The sequence below is a fragment of the Micropterus salmoides genome, unplaced genomic scaffold (genome assembly GCF_014851395.1).
Source record: "Micropterus salmoides isolate LMB-PRFRI ecotype aquatic unplaced genomic scaffold, ASM1485139v1 Ms_hic_scaffold_6, whole genome shotgun sequence".
NCBI lineage: Eukaryota > Metazoa > Chordata > Actinopteri > Centrarchiformes > Centrarchidae > Micropterus > Micropterus salmoides.
Window position 1 is genome coordinate 31,519,754 of NW_024044348.1, and position 21,048 is coordinate 31,540,801.

General features: G+C 41.3%; 2 protein-coding genes across 6 annotated transcripts in view; one reads left to right on the forward strand and one right to left on the reverse strand.

The window, feature by feature from the left end:
- The first annotated feature begins 420 nt into the window (after nucleotides 1-420).
- Nucleotides 421-11,027, forward strand: brd7 (bromodomain containing 7). Of its 3 annotated transcripts, none has more exons than XM_038700649.1 (17): nucleotides 421-554; nucleotides 877-1,064; nucleotides 1,181-1,268; nucleotides 1,352-1,412; nucleotides 1,550-1,694; nucleotides 3,501-3,611; nucleotides 4,403-4,566; nucleotides 5,318-5,432; nucleotides 5,782-5,857; nucleotides 6,133-6,240; nucleotides 6,353-6,488; nucleotides 6,881-6,992; nucleotides 7,102-7,149; nucleotides 7,919-8,006; nucleotides 8,988-9,131; nucleotides 10,598-10,738; nucleotides 10,853-11,027. In XM_038700649.1, the coding sequence occupies exons 1-17, from the start codon at nucleotides 506-508 to the stop codon at nucleotides 10,921-10,923; spliced, it is 1,845 nt and encodes a 614-aa protein (XP_038556577.1). In that variant the 5' UTR covers nucleotides 421-505; the 3' UTR covers nucleotides 10,924-11,027. The 3 variants fall into 3 exon arrangements, with proteins under 3 accessions (XP_038556577.1, XP_038556579.1, XP_038556578.1); XM_038700651.1 differs by having other exon boundaries at nucleotides 7,105-7,149; XM_038700650.1 differs by having other exon boundaries at nucleotides 1,355-1,412.
- Nucleotides 11,028-11,043: 16 nt separating this feature from the next.
- Nucleotides 11,044-21,048, reverse strand: part of adcy7 (adenylate cyclase 7) — a 60,911-nt gene continuing 50,906 nt past the window's right edge. For 2 of the 3 annotated variants that reach the window (XM_038700648.1, XM_038700647.1), the window contains 13 exons: nucleotides 19,357-19,426; nucleotides 19,129-19,226; nucleotides 18,921-19,005; nucleotides 17,725-17,862; nucleotides 17,474-17,581; nucleotides 16,826-17,022; nucleotides 16,578-16,686; nucleotides 16,244-16,402; nucleotides 15,144-15,290; nucleotides 14,774-14,881; nucleotides 14,504-14,618; nucleotides 12,791-12,915; nucleotides 11,044-12,347 (listed from right to left, as the gene is read on the reverse strand). In XM_038700648.1, coding sequence (XP_038556576.1) covers nucleotides 12,201-12,347; nucleotides 12,791-12,915; nucleotides 14,504-14,618; nucleotides 14,774-14,881; nucleotides 15,144-15,290; nucleotides 16,244-16,402; nucleotides 16,578-16,686; nucleotides 16,826-17,022; nucleotides 17,474-17,581; nucleotides 17,725-17,862; nucleotides 18,921-19,005; nucleotides 19,129-19,226; nucleotides 19,357-19,426 — 1,606 coding nt within the window. In that variant the 3' untranslated portion in view covers nucleotides 11,044-12,200. The remainder of the gene's footprint in view (nucleotides 12,348-12,790; nucleotides 12,916-14,503; nucleotides 14,619-14,773; nucleotides 14,882-15,143; nucleotides 15,291-16,243; nucleotides 16,403-16,577; nucleotides 16,687-16,825; nucleotides 17,023-17,473; nucleotides 17,582-17,724; nucleotides 17,863-18,920; nucleotides 19,006-19,128; nucleotides 19,227-19,356; nucleotides 19,427-21,048) is intronic. The other variant, XM_038700645.1, reaches the window with a different exon arrangement.

Here is a 21,048-nt window from a genome sequence, read left to right on the forward strand (position 1 = left end):
CAGGTCTCTCACACCAAAAGCATGTGTCTTTTCCACTGCGCCATCACTATCCCCAATTTAGATTCTGTATTTGGAGCTGAGTGGAGCTCACTTTCTTGCTCAAGAGCACTTTAGCTTAGCAAATTCACCTGCTAGCTCCAACTGAAAGATCACGCTATGGCTCTCTGATGTCCCTTGTGCTTGCAGAGATGACGTCTTTAGAAATAGGGATAATTCAGTGTCAAATCCTCTCCCCCTTAAATGGTCCATAATGCAGATGGATAGCTGGAATCACAAGGGTACTCGGGGTAAAAGTTTTGCAGGGCTTGGTCCATGTTTGAAGTTCAATACTAAGCTTACTTTGCCCCCTACCGACGATAAGAGGGGTCATTTCCCCTCGCGTAATCACCGCCTCACCGATAGGGGGCGATAGGGGGCCTACGTCGCTCTTCCCAGTTTACCGTGTAGTGCTTCCGCCACCACAGGAGAGAGAACAACCGACCGGTGCCAGATCAAAATACAAACAATGGGCAAGAAGCACAAGAAGCACAAGTCCGATAAACACGGATATGAAGGTATTTTTTTTTTCAGATAGTTCAAGCGTTTGTCCACTTGGACTATCTGCTGATTTGTCTTTAAACACAGAGGCTTGGATCCACGGTTTCGCGCGTGTTAGCACGACCATAGTCCTAACCTAACGTTAGCTGATTAGCTATCGTAACTGCTGACCTTAAGCTATCTACCAGACTGGTTTAGCTGTCACAATGTGGTTCGAATACAAGCTCAGCGATTTGAAATTACAAAACAACATGGACTATAGCTTCACTACAACGCCTGCCGGGTAAGCTAGCGTTAGCAACTCACTGTTATTGTTTTTATTGCCTGTGATATCTGCAGAGTACGGCGAGAGACCGCTGAAGCTTGTGTTGAAAGTGTCTGGAAACGAAGTGACGACGGGAAGCTCCAGCCTGGATACGTTTTACGACGAACAGCCGGCAGACAAACCCAAGGACAAGAAGAAGAAAAAGAAGAAGGATAAAGAGAGGAGCTTTGGGTCGCCAGAGGATGACAGAGGAAAGAAAAAGGTAACGTCGCTTAACATCCTAATGTTATCCCCTTCTTCTAGGTGGGATAGTAAAATGGGGAGTAGTTAGTTTACATGGATTGTCCGCATGCTAGATGCAATGTTTGTTTTGTACAGATGACAAAGAAGAAAAAAGGACAGGATGCAGATGGAGATGATGACCAGAGCAGAACTCCTATACGTTCAGAGTTGGATAAACTGGAAGGTAGACCCAAATTCCCTCTTGTTTGCAATTTATACCCACACTTTCTCTCAACTCTGTCCTTAATGCTTTGTTATTCTTCCCAGCAGAAAAGGAGCAGACTCCTCTGCAGGAAGCTCTGAACCAGCTCATCAGGCAGCTCCAAAGGTAGGCAGCCTGGATCATTTATTGATGTGAAATAATTGTGAATCTGTTTGTTAGTTTATTAGCTGTTGCACATTCAGCAGCAAGTCTCCTCACAGTGCTTATGTGTGTGCATGCGTGTTTTTTTTTTCTCGCTTTAGGAAAGATCCCAGTGCATTCTTCTCGTTTCCGGTGACAGACTTCATTGCTCCTGGCTACTCTGCGATTATCAAACGGCCTATGGACTTCAGTACAATGAAGGACAAAGTAAAGAAAGAGTACTACCAGTCGCTGGATGAACTCAAGGTATCTGTCTTTATCACACACGGGTGTATTATTGCATGCTACGTAAACACACACAGCGGGATAAACCAAAATGACAAACGTCGCCAGAGGCAGATCATATTAGCCTTTGCTTATTCACATTAATTCCATGATTAAGTTGACGACAATCCGAAATGAAACTTAGTCTGTTTTATTATTGATGATAGCAAAAATAAAGAAAAACTTTTAACTGCGAGAACGCGACTCCTGAAATTGATGTGACACGATCAGCTAGAGAGAAGCCGACTCTCCATTGGAGACCACAGAAACACTCGTCCCACTTGTGGTTGTAAATTTGTGTTACTGAGTCAGACCTGTGTCTGTACTCAGCTAAAGATTAAAAGAACTATGACTCTGTAACACAACTTCTGTCTCCAGCAGAGAGATGTCTTCTCTCTAGCTGATCGCGTCGCTTCAATTTCAAGAGTCGAATTCTCCCAGTTAAAAATGTTTTATTTGTACCATCATCAATAATTTAAGATGATCAACTTTGTAGTTTGAATCAGGACCCTCAATATTTGGATCAGGTAACTCATGAAAAATAAGGTTTGTCAGATTTAGTAGTGGGGCTGTCTGTAGGTGAAGTAATTTCCACCGCGGCAATACGTTGGGGCTCAACAGCGCGGTATTATCGCATTTTTCATCAATGAAGTAATTTGGTGCCATATAGCAGAGTAACAGTGTCTGCGCTGTACTAACGTTATAACTAAATTTCCACAGAAAGCAACATGAAAAACAGCTGCAGGCTTCAGACACACTGCGCTCCTTAGTTAGCGAGATTCAAATGAGGCTTACTGTCCACAATTTCTCTCGACTGTCCCTCAGGATCACAACGTTAGTCCAACATCGCCGAGCGTGCCAGCCACATTAACTGCGCAATATGCTAACGCAAAGTTAGCTAACCTTTCAAATAAACAGTAGAACAACACAACAGCTTCAGAGTTTGTAGTCGGGTCACGTACAGCCCGTGGCGATCCGTCGTTGAGCCGTTACAGAGCTTGTTACGGTTGTGGAACTTTTGAAGCACTCATTTATTAATTTAACACGCCCTGAAGTGTACAGTATGAAGATTGCGGTTGTTGCAGTGTTTGCCATCCTCCGGGGTAGGATTGACCAATAGCGCGGTATTTCAATTTAGTGGTTATCGCCCTATGTAGTAGTCTACAGTAGTCCAAGCGGGGTCTGAGGACCCCCAGGGGTCCTTGAGAGGGTTCCAGGGGGTCCCCAGCAAAAAGGGAAGTTATTTATTTTCATTATAATTCCGTCCATAAGTAACACAATGATAGAATGTGCGACTATTTTGGTCATAAGGTTTCATACAGTTTATGTAATAAAATATCTATAAAGCAAAAATCCTATTAGATGGGGCACCCTGAGACAAAATCTTATCAAATGGGGGCGGTGGTCTAATTTGTGTCAGTTTAGGGGTCTATAGCTTCCTGTTATTTCAATGCATAAGATAAACATTTAATCAATATTTAGCTAAATAGAAGTATGGGATCGGACTTGATATTAGCAGATACCGAAATTTTAAAGGACTTGGATTGGGGACAAAAAAACTTATGAATATCCCTGGAAATAACTTGGAAGATGATCATGCTAGATCAATGTCAAAGTAAGAGCACAATAAAGCAAAAACGCCAGATTTCGCCCCCTCATAACTGTAGCATGTGCCAAGCCATAAGGTTTGTCATGGGACCAGAATTATACACTCCTCAATTCATTTTGATTCACACGTTCTTTTGTTATGTTGTAAAGGATTTGATGTGTTATGTGTTGTTGATGCAGGTGGATTTCAGGATCATGTGTGAAAATGCCATGATTTACAACAAACCTGAGACGATTTACCATAAAGCAGCTCGAAAACTGTTACACTCTGGAATGAAGATCTTAAACCAGGTATGAAACTGAATGTGATAATGGCAATATTCCGACTTGTTGACATCATACCGTTACACAGCGCAACAACCTGCATGGCTGAAAGAGAAGGTAACCTTGCTACTGGCTATGCAGTGGAGGAGTTACTTACAAAAAGGGGAGCGACTGTAGTGTGGATGTGTTTTGCTTACAAAAGATCAGATGTACAACAGACCACAATACGCATTATGTGCAAGAAGTAACAACAAAGGCGGCAACACAACAAAGTTATTTCACCACCTCAAGCAGAAGCACCCGTTGAGTTTGATGAGAAATATTTTTCAGTATTTTGTGATATCGTCAAGAATATCATTATCGCAGAAACACCCTGAAATATCGTGATCTTATTTCAGGGCCTTTTCACCCATTCCTAATCAGTATACAGTGATAATTAGATGTACAGTCAACACCCGACCTTCAACAGAAACTTCTTTAAACCTACATGGTATTTGCTGGGCATATGTAAATCTTCCTGTTCTCTGAAACAAAGCTTTATCTGCCTCAAGATGTCGTTATTCAACTTTTTATACTAATTAAACAAAGAGCAACATTGATGTTTTTGCTATAAATTTCATATGAATCACTGGAACAAAGTTAAATGACTTTGCTCTTGCTATAATACGACAGACGGGGGCAGCAGATAGTCTCAAATTGTTCTCAGAATGATGGCACACAGCATCATCAGTTGTAATTGTTCCTCTCTCAATTCTTCTTTTCTCTTTCCTAATTCAAAGTAAACAATATAAATGCACTTTTAATCGCCTGTCCAACAGGAAAGGCTGGAGAGCCTGAAGCAGAGCATAGAGTTCATGTCCGGCCTCGACCCTTCTGCCAAACAGCAAGGGAAGTCTGAGGAACAAGGGGGCACCAGCCTGGACCAGAAGAGAGAGGGACCCACAGACACCAGCGAGAGCTCCCAGACGCCCAGCACACCAAGGTCCTTTAACCTGCTGACTTGAAACTTAATATTTTACTTCATGCTAAAGTCAGTTTATGTTGGGTGACGTGAATAAAATCTCAGATCTCTCATGTCAATCAAGAAATGATTTTTTATGTGGCTCATCCAACTACAGTTTCCAGCTAGGCTGCCGCAATCCCAGATTTAAAAACTGAAATAAATGCTTAACTTGTCCGTCACACGTCAGCACAGGTAAGGTTGAGATGACTAATCAGCCAAAAGAAAAAGAAAAAAGCAGCATGTTTGTGTCGGCTTTTGTCAGTTTGTTTTCCTCTGACGCTAAAGTGAATCACTTTTCCGCTGTGAGGCAGAAGGCAGAGAATGTGAGGAATGCCTCGCAGCATGCTGGGTCTTGTATCTTTCTCGGGCTGTACATCTTTTAAATCAGCGTTGTTGCCTAGTGATGTCACAGAGCCGGGAGATTAAAATCACGTGTCGGTTATGACTTATTGTCAGAGGAGCAGCAGAGAAACCTTTACTGTGCTACTTTTTACCTTCTGTATTACAACAGAAGATACTGTAATCAAAATCTTGATGGTGTGTTTTGACATCAGCGAAACACGTACACGATTATTAGCAAAGCACTCACGCAGGTGTTCTCCCCTGCAGTATTTTGCTGCAGTGTGCGTGCTTTTTATTAATGCCACAAAGTAAAAAAAAAAACAACAACTTTTCTTTCACGGCCAAAGTGTCTCTATCCGCTGTCTTTCAATATGTCTTTCATTTGCAGACAGGACAAGGACTCCAAGGACGAAGCAGCAAAGGCAGAGAAAGAGCTTGAGGAAATCCGCAAGGTCATTGAAGAGTCTGGAGGAAAGCTGTCCAACAGAGTGCTGCAGTGTGATGTGAGAAAGCAGTGTTCATATTCACACACATCCTCTTAAAAACATCACGAGTCCTGCTCTTTCCACCGATCTACTTTTAAAGCCCTCAGTTGAGATAATGTCCATACTTTTAGCCTAATAGAGGACTTGGTGTTGTAGACATTTGGAAGGATTAACATCAGGTCACGAGAGGTTCTGCCCCTCAGTGTGAGTTATCTGGGTGGTGCTGTTGGTCACTGATGGAGTAGAAGTTTGTCTAATGTTTGTCCATCCCAAATGTTTAACCACAACACATTTCTGGATCAACACATTCATTTCTTATTCTGAAAAGGTTTTTTTTTTTAAGCCCTGTAACTTATTTGTTGTGTAGCTGGAGTTTGCAAGGCGGAAGTCTGATGGCTCCACCACTCTGGCAATCCTCAACCCAGCAGATCCGTCAGTGGGAGGTATGTCCGTCTGGAATCTTAATAAAGCTCAAATGATTTGTCTGTTAATCCAGCTGATCAACAGAAAGGCAATTATTAAGATTTTGAGATCTTTGGATTTGGACTCTATTTGTAGATGTCACCTAGAACTCTGGCCCATTGTGATGGAAATTTTTAATTGGCAGACTGATTGATAATAAAAATAAAAGTTAATTGCAGCCCCAGATCTTGGATTAATTAACAAAATGAGGCGGAGAGGGAACTTCTGAAAGTTGACCAAATGTTTCCTGCTGCAGATGTCGGTTACTGCCCTGTGAAACTGGGCATGATGTCCAATCGGCTGCAGAGCGGCGTGAACACCCTGCAGGGTTTCAGGGAAGACAAGAGGAACCGGATTACTCCAGGTACTGTGCAGCTCCAACTTCATGTTTTTAATAAGAACTAGTATCAAGGCCTCTCCTCCCTGCTGGTTGAGCTCGACATGGCAGATAAAGAACTGATAACACTTTCCCACAGTGTCCTACATCAACTACGGCCCGTTCACCTCCTACGCACCCACCTACGACTCCAGCTTCGCCAACATCAGCAAGGATGATTCCGACCTTATCTACACTTCTTATGGCGAGGATTCCAGTCTGCAGGGCTCAGACAGGTATGTGCCGCGTGGCCACAAACGCACTCAAAGCTCTGTGGCATTTTCACAAAACGTCAATTTGGGCATTCCTGGCTAATTACTTTCCAGATTTGTCTTTTTTTGGATTGGGGCTGTCACTCCAGACTGGGCCTCAACCTGACTGCAACCCATCATTTCTTACACTTCACTTTCATCCTCCGTCTGTCGTGTATGATTTTCTCATGGTGCTTTAGGCCTTTCTGCTAGGATGCTCATCACATAAGAATTTCACTGATTACTGTGAAGGCGTGAGTTGTATTATATTTAGCTTGACTTTATTCTGTGGTTATTGTTGCTGCTCAGTGACTGACTGTGTTGTCTCCTCAATCCAATCAAGTGTGTGTGTGTGTGTGTGTGTGTGCGTTTGGCAGCTTGTCAGAGTTCCTGGCCAAATCAGACGAGTATGTGTACAAACTGGCAGACAATCTTCTGGATGCAATGACGAACGGCGAGCATTCAAAAACCTTGAAGGAGACGGCGCCAGTAAGTGACACCGTAACTGTTCCAGACGTTTGCTGCTAATGTGTTAAACAACGCAGGAAAGAAATCCAAGTACCAATTCACTGAATTATTATTATTTGTTCCTGTCCAGCAGGTTGAGGAGGTAACGAATACACAAGAGGACCAGGACGACATGGAGGTGAGAGTTGGCACAAATCTGGAGCTGAATGACAAAAAGGGATAAATACCTTCTGTAACTTGTGTGTATCACCGTACGGTACAAATGGAAGTAGACGTTGGGAATATCAGCGCTTGCTATGTAACTCTATACTGGAGCCTGTCTCTCTCATCACGTTGGATGTGATGTTCAGAAGAAGAGCTCCTGCTGTGCCATTGTTTGGCGTGCAGCACGTGCTCTTTACGTCTTTTTTTCCACCCTAACCTCGTGTGTGGATGTTTTCATTTCATTTTTGTCGTCATAGAGGCCTCTGCAGATGGTTGTTGCGTCAACCAGCTGTGTCAACATAGCAGGGGCCTGCCTTTTATCTGCGATCCATCCACGCATGGAAAGTACATTTCCCTTCAAAACACGGCAGGGCTGCTCGCTCAGAGCTCGCTGTTGGAGAATTTGGAGAGGCCCGTGTTTTCTTTCAGTGCCCGCTGGCTGCGCGGCTGAATCGCTCCTCAGAGCAGCAGAGGAAACCAAAGCACAGGCCCCTCCATCAGGCACACAGCAACCCTCTGTCCTGGCTGTTTGCTGTTCTTGGCCGCTCTCCAGTTTACTCTCATCCCCTGCCCGGGTGTTGCAGCTTTTCATTAGGTTTGATTTTTATTGGAGCGCAGAAGCAGCGTGACGAAAGAGTCTTCTAAAGGCTTGGATGTTCCCTGGATGTGTCAGCTGTCTGGTGTGGAATGCGTTTTTCTAATCTGGCCAAACATTTTGTTTCCTCCCCCCTTGTCTCTTGTAGGTAGCTGAACCCGAAGCATCCAACTGCAACAGGCTCGACTTCCTGCACACTGCTGCAGGCCTGCAGATGGCTGAGGAGCTCTCTAGGGGTAAAACTTCTGACGGACTTAGTTGATGTTACCCTGATCATTTAAAATATATGTATATGCAAGTCTGGAAAGTAAGTTCACTTCAATTCCCTCATAAATGCCTTAGAAGTTATTAAAATGTGCATTTACAAAGGTCTTGAATCGGGGGAGTTATACACCTATAAACTACCAATGAGACTGGTGTTCCAGTAGACTGTGTGTGCAGGAACCATTTAGTCTGTAATGTGTTAAAGAATAGTACAAAATAAAAAACAATCCTTACATTTAAGAAGCCTGAACCAGAGAATATTTGGCATTTTATCTAAACTGTTTTTTCCTCAGCTCTGGTTACATTGCATGTAATATGAGTAGAAACCTGCCACATAGACAGGATACACACGAGGACCAGATGAAGTCACACATCAAAAGGCTCGTAGCTTTGTCAGTTCGGTATCAGACAGGAAACTAAGGAAGTCATTCAAATGAACAGCAAAACATTTTCAGCTCCACAATAACAAGTGTATCATTTTGATAATGAACCTGTACAACTGAACCCACTCTCACGTAAGATCACACACATGATCCGGCCAACACAGAGAGCAGGATACAGATTTCTGAACCTCCTGCCTGCCCCGATTGCTTTATCGCCGTCTCAAAGGAATATGTGAACAAAGAAATTCATAATTGCGCTCTACAGGCTGTTGCCATTGAGGTAATTCAAAACAAAAAAAAACAGCCCTCATCTGAAGCAGTTAGATGAGCCATTTAGCATCCCATTATCTGTCCTCTTAGATCTTTCCAACAGCCCATCAAACTTTTTTTTTCTCCCCCTCTTTCAGCACATTAATGTAACTGTAAGACAGAGGGCTCCACATCAGGGTTGAGAAAGAAAGGCTGTATTGTGTTTAATGCATGTAACTGAGGACAGGAGGGGCTACCACAAGGTAACTGTAGGAGCCCAGAGGAAGCATTAACTTAACTCTTTCTTTCTGTCTGTCACAGAGGCCCTGCACTTCCAGCAGAAATTGGACGAGACTACAAAGCTCCTGCGCGACTTGCAGGAAGCTCAGAGGGAGCGTCTGAGCGCCAAGCAGCCACCTAACATGATTTGCTTACTGGCCCCAACTGCCAAGGAGCTGGAGCTGGGTAAGAGCCTCTCGATGCATGATCCCCTTTTATTCCTCCACTCAACCCAACACCTGTAGACCTCTAAAAACACTCCATTTACCTCTTGAACGGGGATCCTACACAGGCGCGGTGTTTATTTTAGCGTCAGACAACGTGTCTCTCTGATTCGTCGCGTTGATTGCTTTATACTCATGGGTCCACCTCGTCGGTCCAAGCAAAGAAATCTTTGGTCTTACTTTTCGCCATTGTGTTTCTTTGTTCAATGTATTTTCTGTAACTAAGCAAACAACCTCAGAGTTGATAATCTGCTTCCTATTAAAACCAGCATGTGCATGCCCAGTGTACATGAATGCTCATGTGACGTGGTCAGGCGTGTTAGAATTATAGTCTGAATCCCAGTCTCCACACTCAGGGACTTTAAGGCACATTCCTGGTAAGGCTGTGAGGGCTTAGGGCTGCCCCACCGTCAAATCGTCAAGTGCATGAGGGCTCTCTCACACACTTTGAGCCGGAGGGAATAACCCACACTTTATAGTGTTGTGAAGTTAAAATGTTTTCTGGGTTACCAGGGGAAGCTGGAGGCATTAAAAACAGGTAAACCAACATGGAAAGAGCAACTGCAAGAAAAAAGAAGTTTGCATGTTAGTGTATAATGCTGTTTTGATTAATCACCTCTGGTCCACTCTGTAAGGCAAGAGCCTGGAATATGTTCAGACACTCGGTCCCTTCTGTGCCTTGGGCGTGAAGAAAGTAAAAAGTCTAAAAGTCCCAAAGCCACAATTGTACATACCATGGTTTTGCATTATCAAGGGAACGCGCTGTCCCATTATACCATTTCGGGCCCTTGCAGCCTCTCGCACTTACCAGGTGATGTCAACTAAATCTGTATGGGTTTAGGCTTTAAGGTAGAGCTTAGGATTGGGCCATAGACTGTATAAAACTGGACATTTTAACAACTTTACAGTAACAGTTTATGGGGATTGATGGGCTTTTGGAGCCAGCCTCAAGTGGCCATTTGATGAACTGCAGTTTTTGGCACTTAGTGGTTTGCTTCATTTTTCAGCCCTGGAGGTTGCCGCTTGGTTAGTCTGGATGGAGATCTGAAAGTGTGTATGGTGATCATAATCAGTACAAAAAAACATGAGGTTGCCAGGCAACCAGCGGAGACTTCAGGACGTTGCTACCCTCTGTCTCTGTGAAAACCACATCCTGGGGTTTTTATACTTTGGTTTTTGGCTGAACTAAATAGACAAGATATAATGTGTTAATTATCTTAGAGGCTGTTGCCTTTTGGACATGTCAAACTACTACTTTAACTTCCTGTGTAAAATGTTCTGGCTAAAGGTAGCAAAGATAAGCAGAAGGGAGACTTCAACCACCGCTGACTCCTATCACCCATGATTGGCTTTGGTTGTCTGTCTTCTTACAATGCAAATAACACACTTTTACACAATATATCCTTTTGACTCTTCTTTTGTCCGTAGCTGAGAAGGTGACTGGGAACCTGGCAGAACTGACTGGTCAAGTGGCCCCATGTGACGTCAGCAGCATCTACGGTGTCAGGAAGGCCATGGGCATTGCTGTACCTCTAGAACCACCTGAGCCCTTCGTTGACCTCACAACAGGTAAATACTGTTTTTCACTTGAATATATCAAAATATGCAAAAACATTTCTGGTTCTTGTGTGCTGAATTTTGGATGTAAATTCCAAACTTAAAAATAGATTTTAATGTTTTCAGTGCAGGAGATGGCTGAACCAATGGAGACGTTGTCCAGGTGTCGGGATGCAGTTCCAGTTGTCACTGTGTAATGAAATTCCAAACACCTTAATAACTTGAGTTTTGTATGAAAGGTGCTTTTTGTGTTACATTTGTATCCATTATAATCAATAAACCCTTTTTTTAATATATAAAACTTGGCTCCTGTTAAATACTGAATGACAAACTGCAAACATTTATTACATTCTGTTACTGTACAAAATTCATTGTCACATTTGTTCACATAAAGGCAAATACATTATTATTATTATTATTATTATGTAACCACAATTATAAACAAGATGATGGTCTGAAAAAGATAAGGCCACAAGACTAATCAAGTTTTCAGAGACACAGAGCGCGATCCAGATCTGTTCAGGTGATGATCTGAGCGGGAGCCAGAAAAACATTCACAGGTGGCAGGTTGTTCGATCACACAGAATAAGACACCAAGGAGAGCGTCACAAGTTTCCCTCATTGCAGCATATATGCAGACAAGCAGGATAAACAGTTAAACAGATGACATACATACAGCACACTGATTTTCTATTTCCTCCTGAAACGCAGCAAATATCTTGTCATATGTAATATTAAACAGTTGTTACTCTGGCCAAAATACACAGCTGGAACCTAAAATATGTTCACATATAGAGTTGTTCACACCGGAACCTAAACTTATTGGGCAGTCAAAGGGGGTTGACGATGCAGTAACTTAAGGATTTTCAGCTTAGCCAAAAAGTGAAACTTACTACTTTTCTTCGTTACGTGAAAGAAAGGAGCAGGTTTTTCTAAATCTCCTGTACAGCCTGTTTCTCATATGAAAACGGCTCACATATGCCACGCTCATTACACAGTAACAGAGCAGAGCGTCCATCCCTTCTCAAACAGGAAAGCCAGACAGGTTTCAAATTATGATCCAAACAGAATCTATTGTTTTGTTTTTAAAAGACAGAAGAGGTCTTCAAAAACTACACACCTGTATTTGCTGTTAGTACAGTACACGGTTTTTCTATCACCAACAACATCTAAGTTAAAGACAAAAAAGTACAAAAGTGACTGATCACAGGACGTAAATGAGTTCATGAATAGAAAAAAAAGATGGCAATTGTACGTACTGACCATCTCTCCACCTTTCTGGTCTGTCCAACAGGTCCAGAGTACAAAGTGTTGGTTCAGTGCGACATCCAGCACTTAGTCCTTAATGTGCAGCAAAATCACAGCTGTTTTACAGTCAGTTCTGCCTCAACACTTGGGGCACAAAGGAGTCCATAAACTCTTGACTTGTGTACACGAGACAGTCTCCCGTTCTGTTGGCTGTGGCGGCCTAGCCTCAGCTCAACCCCATACTTTGCTGCTTGCACATGTCGGTACACACAAAGAAGGTTTTCAGCTCTCCTTTCCCCTTCACGTTGATTAATCCCCGACACTCGCACGAGTAGCCCAGCTTCTGCAGCACGTCGGACGTTTCCTCTGTTACCTGGATGTAGACACAGAACACATGACGCACAACCGCAGCTACAAGTTCAACATTTTATATGTCTTGCTGCTAAGTAGTCCACAGATGTTAAACCACAGCTGGAGACCCAAATTAAATGACAGTCCATTGTGAGAACTACCTTGCAGCAAAAGTAACCCCTTGACCTCTCTTACTGACTGCATGTATTAACTTGATTGTGATGGCATTATATTGTAGCTAGTATTACATTTTCGGAGCAGTTAATTTGAGCTTTCACCCCACAAATAAGTAGCAAATAAAATGTTCATCACAGTCAGAAATTGGATCTTTCTAAACGCAGCCATGATTGTGTTGAGATCTGCAACAGGCCACAAAGTTTAGGGGTACTAACGATGTGAGAAGTGACATCTGACCGTTTGACCTTTCAGAACACCGGATGAAATCTCAGGCTATGCTGAACGTACCTGGATCTTTCCAAGCTCCCCAGTGCTCTCCATTCTGCTGGCTACGTTAACCGTGTTGCCCCATATGTCATACTGAGGTTTCCTCGCCCCGATCACTCCAGCTATCACTGGGCCGTGATTAATGCCTGTGGAAAAACAACAAGTTTGGAGTCTGACTCGGTATAGAGTAATAAAAGACGGGATGAAATGTAAGATTAAAGAGGAAAAAATTAGTCATCCATCCGCAGATCTCAGGCTGCACTTACGAGATCTACCAGAAAAGGTGAAATGTTTGCCAGAATAAAAAACATTTTCATTCATGGCTTTTAGTCAAGGACATGAACGAGCAAACGTTTTATGTCAGTCTAATATATTTTTTTTGTGCAGGAAGAGACACTGCATGAGAAGGCCTTGGACAATAATGTAGCTGTTCTCAAAGATATAGCAGTGAATTGTGAAACAGCAAACACTACTCTGATGCTTCTCTGAGGACCCAGCCAACAAAGACAAGAAAGATTATATATTAAATAATATAATATAAATTAAGACATTTGAGTGTTACCAAGTCCTTGAGAATATTTAGATTTAATCCATGTGGAAGCCTATCAAAGGCACTTTACCTCACAGCACTTTACACTTTAAAGAGAGACTAAGAAACGTATGATAAAACAAAAGGACATAATCTTCATCTTACAAATGACAATTCATAAGAAATTAAACAAAACCTTACTCAATTCAACATATTAAATGGTTTTGCAGCTACAGGTTTACTTGGTGTTACTTGGTGACCAGTAGCTTTTGTTTGCAAAAGTTAGTAAACATTCAATTTTGCTGAGTCTCTTCTCCTCCTGACCTTTATGACTCTTCTTTTTGTGTTACGGTGACATTATGTGTTAGCATTAACTATTATCCTGTAATTGTCACTTGTGGCCACAGTGGCTGCAGTTCAGCAACTTTACACAGACTCACTATTTAGATAAGGAGTGGAGAACAGTTTTGCTGTTCCATTTACAAGGATGCAGTGCTACCTTGAATTCTACTGCTAACAATAGTAATTAAGAGTAATTTAAGAAACCGTTCACACTTGCAGAGACCAATTTATCAACCGCAGAATAGTTCAAAGCCTCATGAAATGGACAGCAGATGAATCACTGTAACTGCTTTTTTAATAAACATGCATCTCAAAAATGGAAGTTGGTGGGTTTTCTTTCAAAGTCGCTGATAAGGACAGCCTTCTGCTAAAGGAGGTTTATACCACTCAGTGCAAAATGTCTGTGTTTATCCCTTAAGTACATTTTTATCTCCCAAGAAATGTAAATGTTTTAACCAAAACCTTTATCCAAGATGTCTGCTCAGAATCAACTGAGGGGGAATAACTGAGGATTGCAGACACAATAGGCATGGCTTTGAGTTTCTCAGACACTCAACTGGCTTGAGCATAACGTTTACTTTGTATATTACTTAAGGTAGTAATCACAGTAATTTATGACTGGAAATTTGAAATAAACTCCTAGACCCTCACATCATAGGCAATGACAAAGCACATGATTCACATTCCTGAACAAGGTTAAAGGTTCCCAGGACGCCAGGTTCCCTCTGGGTTACGGCACCTGTTGGGTCAGTGTGTCAATCCTAACGGAGCTAGATACAGTACAGTACAGTACAGTACAGCAGTGCAGTATCCAGTAAATGAAAGGTTTATGCTGAAGCTGCCAAGCAGCTGCATACACTCACCCACGCGGAGCCTGAAGCTATTGAAGGAATGTCTGTTGATGCCATCCAACTTGCCAATCAGAGCGATGGCAAACTCCACCATGTTCCCTATCTGGGCCTGCTGCCTCTCTCTGTCCTGAAGAACATATCATTCAAAAGCCTCATTATGACTGCTTCAAGCTTTACGCATTTTGTTTAATAATGCTAAAAAGTGTGGTGGCTGCTAAGAAACAGTTAACCAAGCCGATCTGACCCTGGTCTGACCCTGGTCTGAAGCAGTAGCTACTCCACCTGATTGTTCTCCTGACCCGGCGTACCACTAAGCCCTGCAGCGGCCATGTAGGTGCTGCCAATTGTCTTGATCTTCTCCACGCCGCTGAACTTTGGCTTGGACAGCAGCTGTTGGGTTAGAGAAAAACAAGAGTGTGATGTGGGGGATCTACCTCATCCCTCCTTTCATCATTTACAATATTTATTCCTGTTTACATTTTAGTGATTTAGCTCCTGTTCTTCGTCCAAGTGGTTAACACTGGGAATTGGATAAACAGAGTATAAACAGAGCCATCGATAACGGTTTGGGGCTTTAAAGTTCTCTGGGTCACAGAGAAGTACTTGGTAACAAATTTGAGGGACAAAGATCCTCCTCCTTTGACTTCCTGACCTCGTCAAAGTCAGCGATGATCTCGTTCAGGAGCCTCAGGCATTCCAGGCCCTCCTTGTTGATATCGCACTCGGTGTAGAATTCTTTGAAATCCGGCACTGAGGCGAACATCACACACACACAGTCGTAGGACTTGTAGTAGAGGTCCTGTCAGGGAAAAAAAAGCCCACAATACAAAATAGCACAGTTAATACCCAGGAGGATTATTAGGCTTTAATGTAAGTTTTAGGTGCTATTTTCTGACAGACCCCCTTGAGTTATGTTTGTACCAGACGGACATCTCATCTTTTGAGCTGAATTCTAATAATGGTCAAGGAAACTCTTTAGAAATGCTAGACCAAAGTCAAGGAAGGTCCTTTTTCCCCCAAAACTTTATTTAGTATTTTTCAGTATTTCCAAACAAGTTATAAAATTACTGCATAATTTATAACTTTAGCACGTCTGAAAGAATATCCCCACACTATAACTCTAAGTTTTAGCACATGTAATTAAGATGAAGCAGCCACAGAGCGAAAGCAAGACACTCCTAGACATCAGAGCTGCCCAGAACCACTTCTGATAGACCCTGGGTTTTCACATATGTCCAGTGATGTAATGTGATGGTCCGTGTCATGTGTCACCTTTACAGTAAAGCCATTGTCGGCGTTAACCTGATGACCTTGTGTGCACAATATCATGTATCACTTGAGAGAAAGAAAAATTCCCTCTGCTTTTGTCCTTAAGCACAAGCAATGACACCACACCCGCTGACATTTATAATTGCCTCTATTTTTTTTTTTTTTAAAGCTGAGTTAATGCACATGACCTGAATACATAAATAAAACATTTGCCTCCTCTTAGAAGTTACACAACATAAACATCATGGGAGACACCGGATTTCTGTCCTGAGAACTATGAAATCATTAAGAGATGAAGAAAACAGCTTCCCTTTTGTTATGTCAAAAACGTAAAGATGAACTGACTTTTACTGAACAGTACATCAGCAAGTGGTGATAAATATTGACATTATTGTTTCCACTTCACAAAATTACACTTAAGCTGTGGGTTCACTGCACTGTTCACTGTCCACTCACACTAAAGTGTGTGAGTGTTAGCCTCACCTCATTCTTTTTATTCTCCCCGACAAACAGTGCAGCTACATGGGCCGGCAGGACGTTCTCCAACAGCAGGCGGTTCAGGTTCTCCCTGGTCTCGATCTCGTCCTGCTCTGTGCGGTTCTTATACTTTAGCAGGAAGTCCCGGCGGAAGCAGTACTCATTCTGGCAGACGCAAACACAGTGAGGTTAAGGCAGACAATAAAGGAAACCATAACAAAACTATTTGTGTTGGAATAATCCTGGATTTTATGCAGCCTCGTTGATTTATTTATGTTGAGAATTGAATAAAAATGGGAAAGAAATGAAACCAGGACAGAGAGATGAAGATTGTCATTACCTGTAGTGAGATGATGAGCATAGTGAGCAGGAACAGGGTGATGTAAATGCAGCTCATCCCCTGGGGGTGTTTAACCGGCCCTAACCCTCTATATATGGTTCCATCCTCTCTGGTGTAGAAAAAAACAGAAAATTTGTGGCTGGACCTCATTTCTTTAAATTAATAAATGTAATGTATTTTTATGGAACTCGGACTTATTCTGTTGATAAGATATACTGCTCTGATTTACTTTCTACATTCTGCCCCACCTGCTGCAGTTCCAGGTGCTGTTGATCTCAGTGTAGAGGATGTTTCCGTACTCCACGAAGAGTTCCCTCTTGGTGCCGAAGATGAGGACGTAGTAGGCTGTGGATGCCAGCATGAGGAAGAGCACTTTGAGCTCAAGGCTCACACGGAGGAAGACTCCGCATGCAATAAGCGACAGGATACAGCAGTACACGGAGTACTGAGGGAAAGAAAGGCGAGAGATGGAATTAGACCAGGGTCAAATAACAGTGGCAACAAATCTAGTCACAAATTATTTTAACAACCCCTATTTATGATGCTGTGAAGCATCTGTAACTGGTCTAAAAACAGAAAATATGATATATCATAGTTGTAATTACTATAAACATGTGTTCATATTTTACATGAATATAAAATTTATATTTATTTTATATTACAGCTATATTATACTGTGTTATCAAACATTTATTAATTGTTTACGTATACTTTTTGACAAATCATAAACACTAAAAATGCTTAAAACTCAAGTTATGGTGATGCACACATGTCTTCTCTGGTACTCCATTAAATACATTTTATTAAATATATTTGCAAATAATCCCATTTGATATGAAAAAACATGAAATATTGCCATTTCAATATCATCTACTATTAACAAATCCATCACGCACAGGCAAGTAGAAGAGCTCTCTCTCTAATCCCTTCTCACGGGAATCATTTGTGTAAGGCGGGTCGGCAATAGCACTGGAACAATCTGTCACACGTGTCTGGACGAAGCACTGCAGGGGGATAAAAAAAGATTTAACTGACCAGCGGACGCCATACTTTGAAGTTTGGCATGGCAGCTGTGACGCACAGCTAGAAATAGCAGAGCATATATAATGACCCTCTCTTAGCACTCGACATGCGAGCGTAGTCTTACCAGGTTGAACACCGCCAAGATAATGATGACCGCAGTAGTGATGGTGGCCAGGGGGAGGCGCACACACGGCCGCTTTACCACGGCCTCTGACACAGCTGGCAGCCACTGACACTGTGACAGCTTCTCTGGAAACAGGCGCTGCAGAACGCAAAGGGAAGTGAGGAGAAAGATGGAATTCAAACAGGGCTGAGGAGCATGTGCTTTTACACATCCATCTTCAGGCATCATGTGTGAGTGACTCGGTGCTGGCTATTTCCAGTGAGAGAATCTGTCTGGAAGAAGTGGCCTCTGCCTGTCAAGGACTCAATGTCAGGCGCCATCCACCAAGTCAAGAGGTTGCGCTATAGAAAGTGTTAACAGCACAGAGAATGCAAGGGATAGCTTCCATGAGATGTGTCCATTCTCGCGCAGGCTAATTCTGCCACGCTGAAACACATTTACATCCTCTGACCCTTGCCTTCATTTACCAAGCACTTGCCTACTGCTGTATGTCTGCTGTGTTACATATTTGTTGTAATATTATGACATCTTGATCTTTTTTTTTGTTGTCAGTGTAAGGACATCTTGATGTTTTCTCACAAGACTTGCCTAAAGCCCTGCATTATGTAAAATCTAAAAACGGCATTGAGAAAAATTAAAACAATAATTTTATGTCTGCCGTGAATAATTTGCAATTATTAAACATGAAAAATATATGGTCAAATACGACACATTTGTTTTCTGAAGAATGTTTCAGGTCCTTTAATTGAAAAAAAAAGAGAGACAGAAGTGTTTGTGTGAATCCCACACCGCCTGACCCAGAAGACAAGTATTTTATTTTGAGATTTGAAGTTAATTCCTTGACCTTGGAAACAGCAGTTGCCTTACCAATCTCACCACAAGGTTAGTAGATGTGCATTGCTTGTAATCATAGGGATTAAGCTTAAGGAAGGCTACTGACAGATGGAGAATTACCTTCCATTTTTATAAAGAATTTCACATTTACTATCGACTTCTCAGAAAGAAGGAACATCATTCATTGAATACCACGTTGGAGCAAAACTCTTGAGTCATACAATGCAATGCGGGTCGGTCATGGCCAGACCAGCATTACACAAAATGGGACTTGTTGGACAAATCAGCACAGTTTAGACACTGGCCTGCATCTGGTGTGGTTTGAGGACTGCATGTTAAATGTTGGCGTAATAGTGACTAACCTGTAAGTGACCTGCGAAACAGATGGCCAGGGTCAGCAGCAGAACACAAACCAACACTCCGAATGACAACCCCAACATCTGTTGACTGAGGGAGATAAGAACCACTCCGTCAAACATTTGAGCAAATGTCATCTTCATTGTGCTTCTTCTTCCCCCGTTGAGATACATTTGGATGGTAAGTAACAGAGGATAATCTGTTTATACTCACTTGTTTGTGACAAGCATCTGAACCAAAAATATGCAGAGGAAGATAAAGGTGGCACAGCCAACATAGTGTTTGAACATCGCCAAATCCAGGGCTCGGTACTTAGAAAGAGGAAAAACAGAACACACCTGAACCTCTTGTTCGGCTCCAGAATGCTTGAATGGAAATTTATGACTATGTGGAATTATTAATGCTTTTAATGATCTATTTTCAGCTTTGTATCCAACTAACCTGCTTTTCCAGATCCTTCTTTGGAAAGCACAGCGATAAGCTCCCACTCTCCTCAGACCTAGACCACTGCCTGAGACAAAGGAAGGAAGGAAGGAGGGAAGGAGGTAAGGGAGAGAGGGAGGAAAAAGAAACCAGGGAAGAAAGAAAAAAGAAAGAAAGAATGAATAGATAATTGCTCAGACTTTTACACTTCAAGGTCAATAAGTCGACATCTATACTGTTACTAACAATACAGTAATCAACCGCTGATATGGATCAAACAGCATGGGACAGACTCCTTTATTCCTATACAAACGCTTAATACTTTCCTTATAGTACTCATGTAGTCCATTTACAGTGTTCATTTTGTGTCTTTTCATTACAACATATGGAAATAAATACAAATATTTTATGAATATGTTTATTTTCAGGCCTGTAAAAAAATTTAGGCTAATTATAATTTGATATAATTAAAATTATAATTTGAACTACAGTATGCTATATTTTATATACTGTAATACTGTATAGAGTATTTGAATTATACACAGTACAGTCATTTAATTTGTACAGCCAGTTAAAAAACATTTGAAACAGCTGTGTTTTTAAATAGTCAATGACAAAGGTAATAGCAAAGCTGTCCGTTTCATTACTTTCTATTCATGTAAGACAACTAAAGAGAAAGAAAAAAAAGTATAATATAATCATTTATAATAATCAATAATTAATAAAATAATAGTGACCAATTTAACCCAGACAGACGTGATCACCATAAGAGGTTTACTATGGAGCAAAATCAGGGACAAATGATTTGTTAATTTGAAAAAAAAAAAAACTAATAGAAAAAAAACAACTTGTAATTGAATATTTAAGTTTTGGTCTTGAAAAATACAACTACACAATCTGGCACAGTTTGTTGCTCTTACATTGTAATTGGTGTCACGTGTTGTCCTAAACAGCTTTTTAAACAGAACTTTGTCACTGGCATCAGTTTGTTTACTGTCAATCACATGTATATGGTGTATAGAATGCATTGAGTCACAGTTGTCGCAATACCAACAGTTCCTGAAGGCAACATGACTGAGGAGAGTCTTCTGCCTTTTTTTTTAGGGTGTCACTCCCACGCACCCTGCACAAAAGTCTGAAACTGAAAAAAACTGATCTGAAACTGAAAATAAGATTTGAAGGTGTAACAAAATTGCTTTGATTCTGAAAACATAAAAATTCAAAAAATTTATCCTCAAATGTCAAAATTTATAAAAGTGAAAAATGAAAATTAATCATTTATAATAATATAATAATCAACATTTTATTTAAACTGAAAAAAAACACGGTTATTTTATTTTGAATATATGGTTGTATTTTTCAAGTTTAAGACCAAAACTTAAATGTTCAATTACACGTTTTAGTTTTTCTATTAGTTTTTTTTTTTTCAAATTAACAAAACATTTGTCCCCGATTTAGCCCCATAGTTTCCACTATACATATTCTATACATAATACATATTCTTCAGTTCTAAGACACTAAATGTTCAAATAAATTATTCTTATTGGCATTTACTCACAAAACCTTTATTGCACTTTGAGTAACAAGATTTTACCCACATTTGGTGCTTGGCGGGTGTCAATTTCAGACACTGTCTCTGTATGTTAGTGTGGATAGATGGATGGATGGATATATTAATGCATACATACATACATACATACATTTTAATTT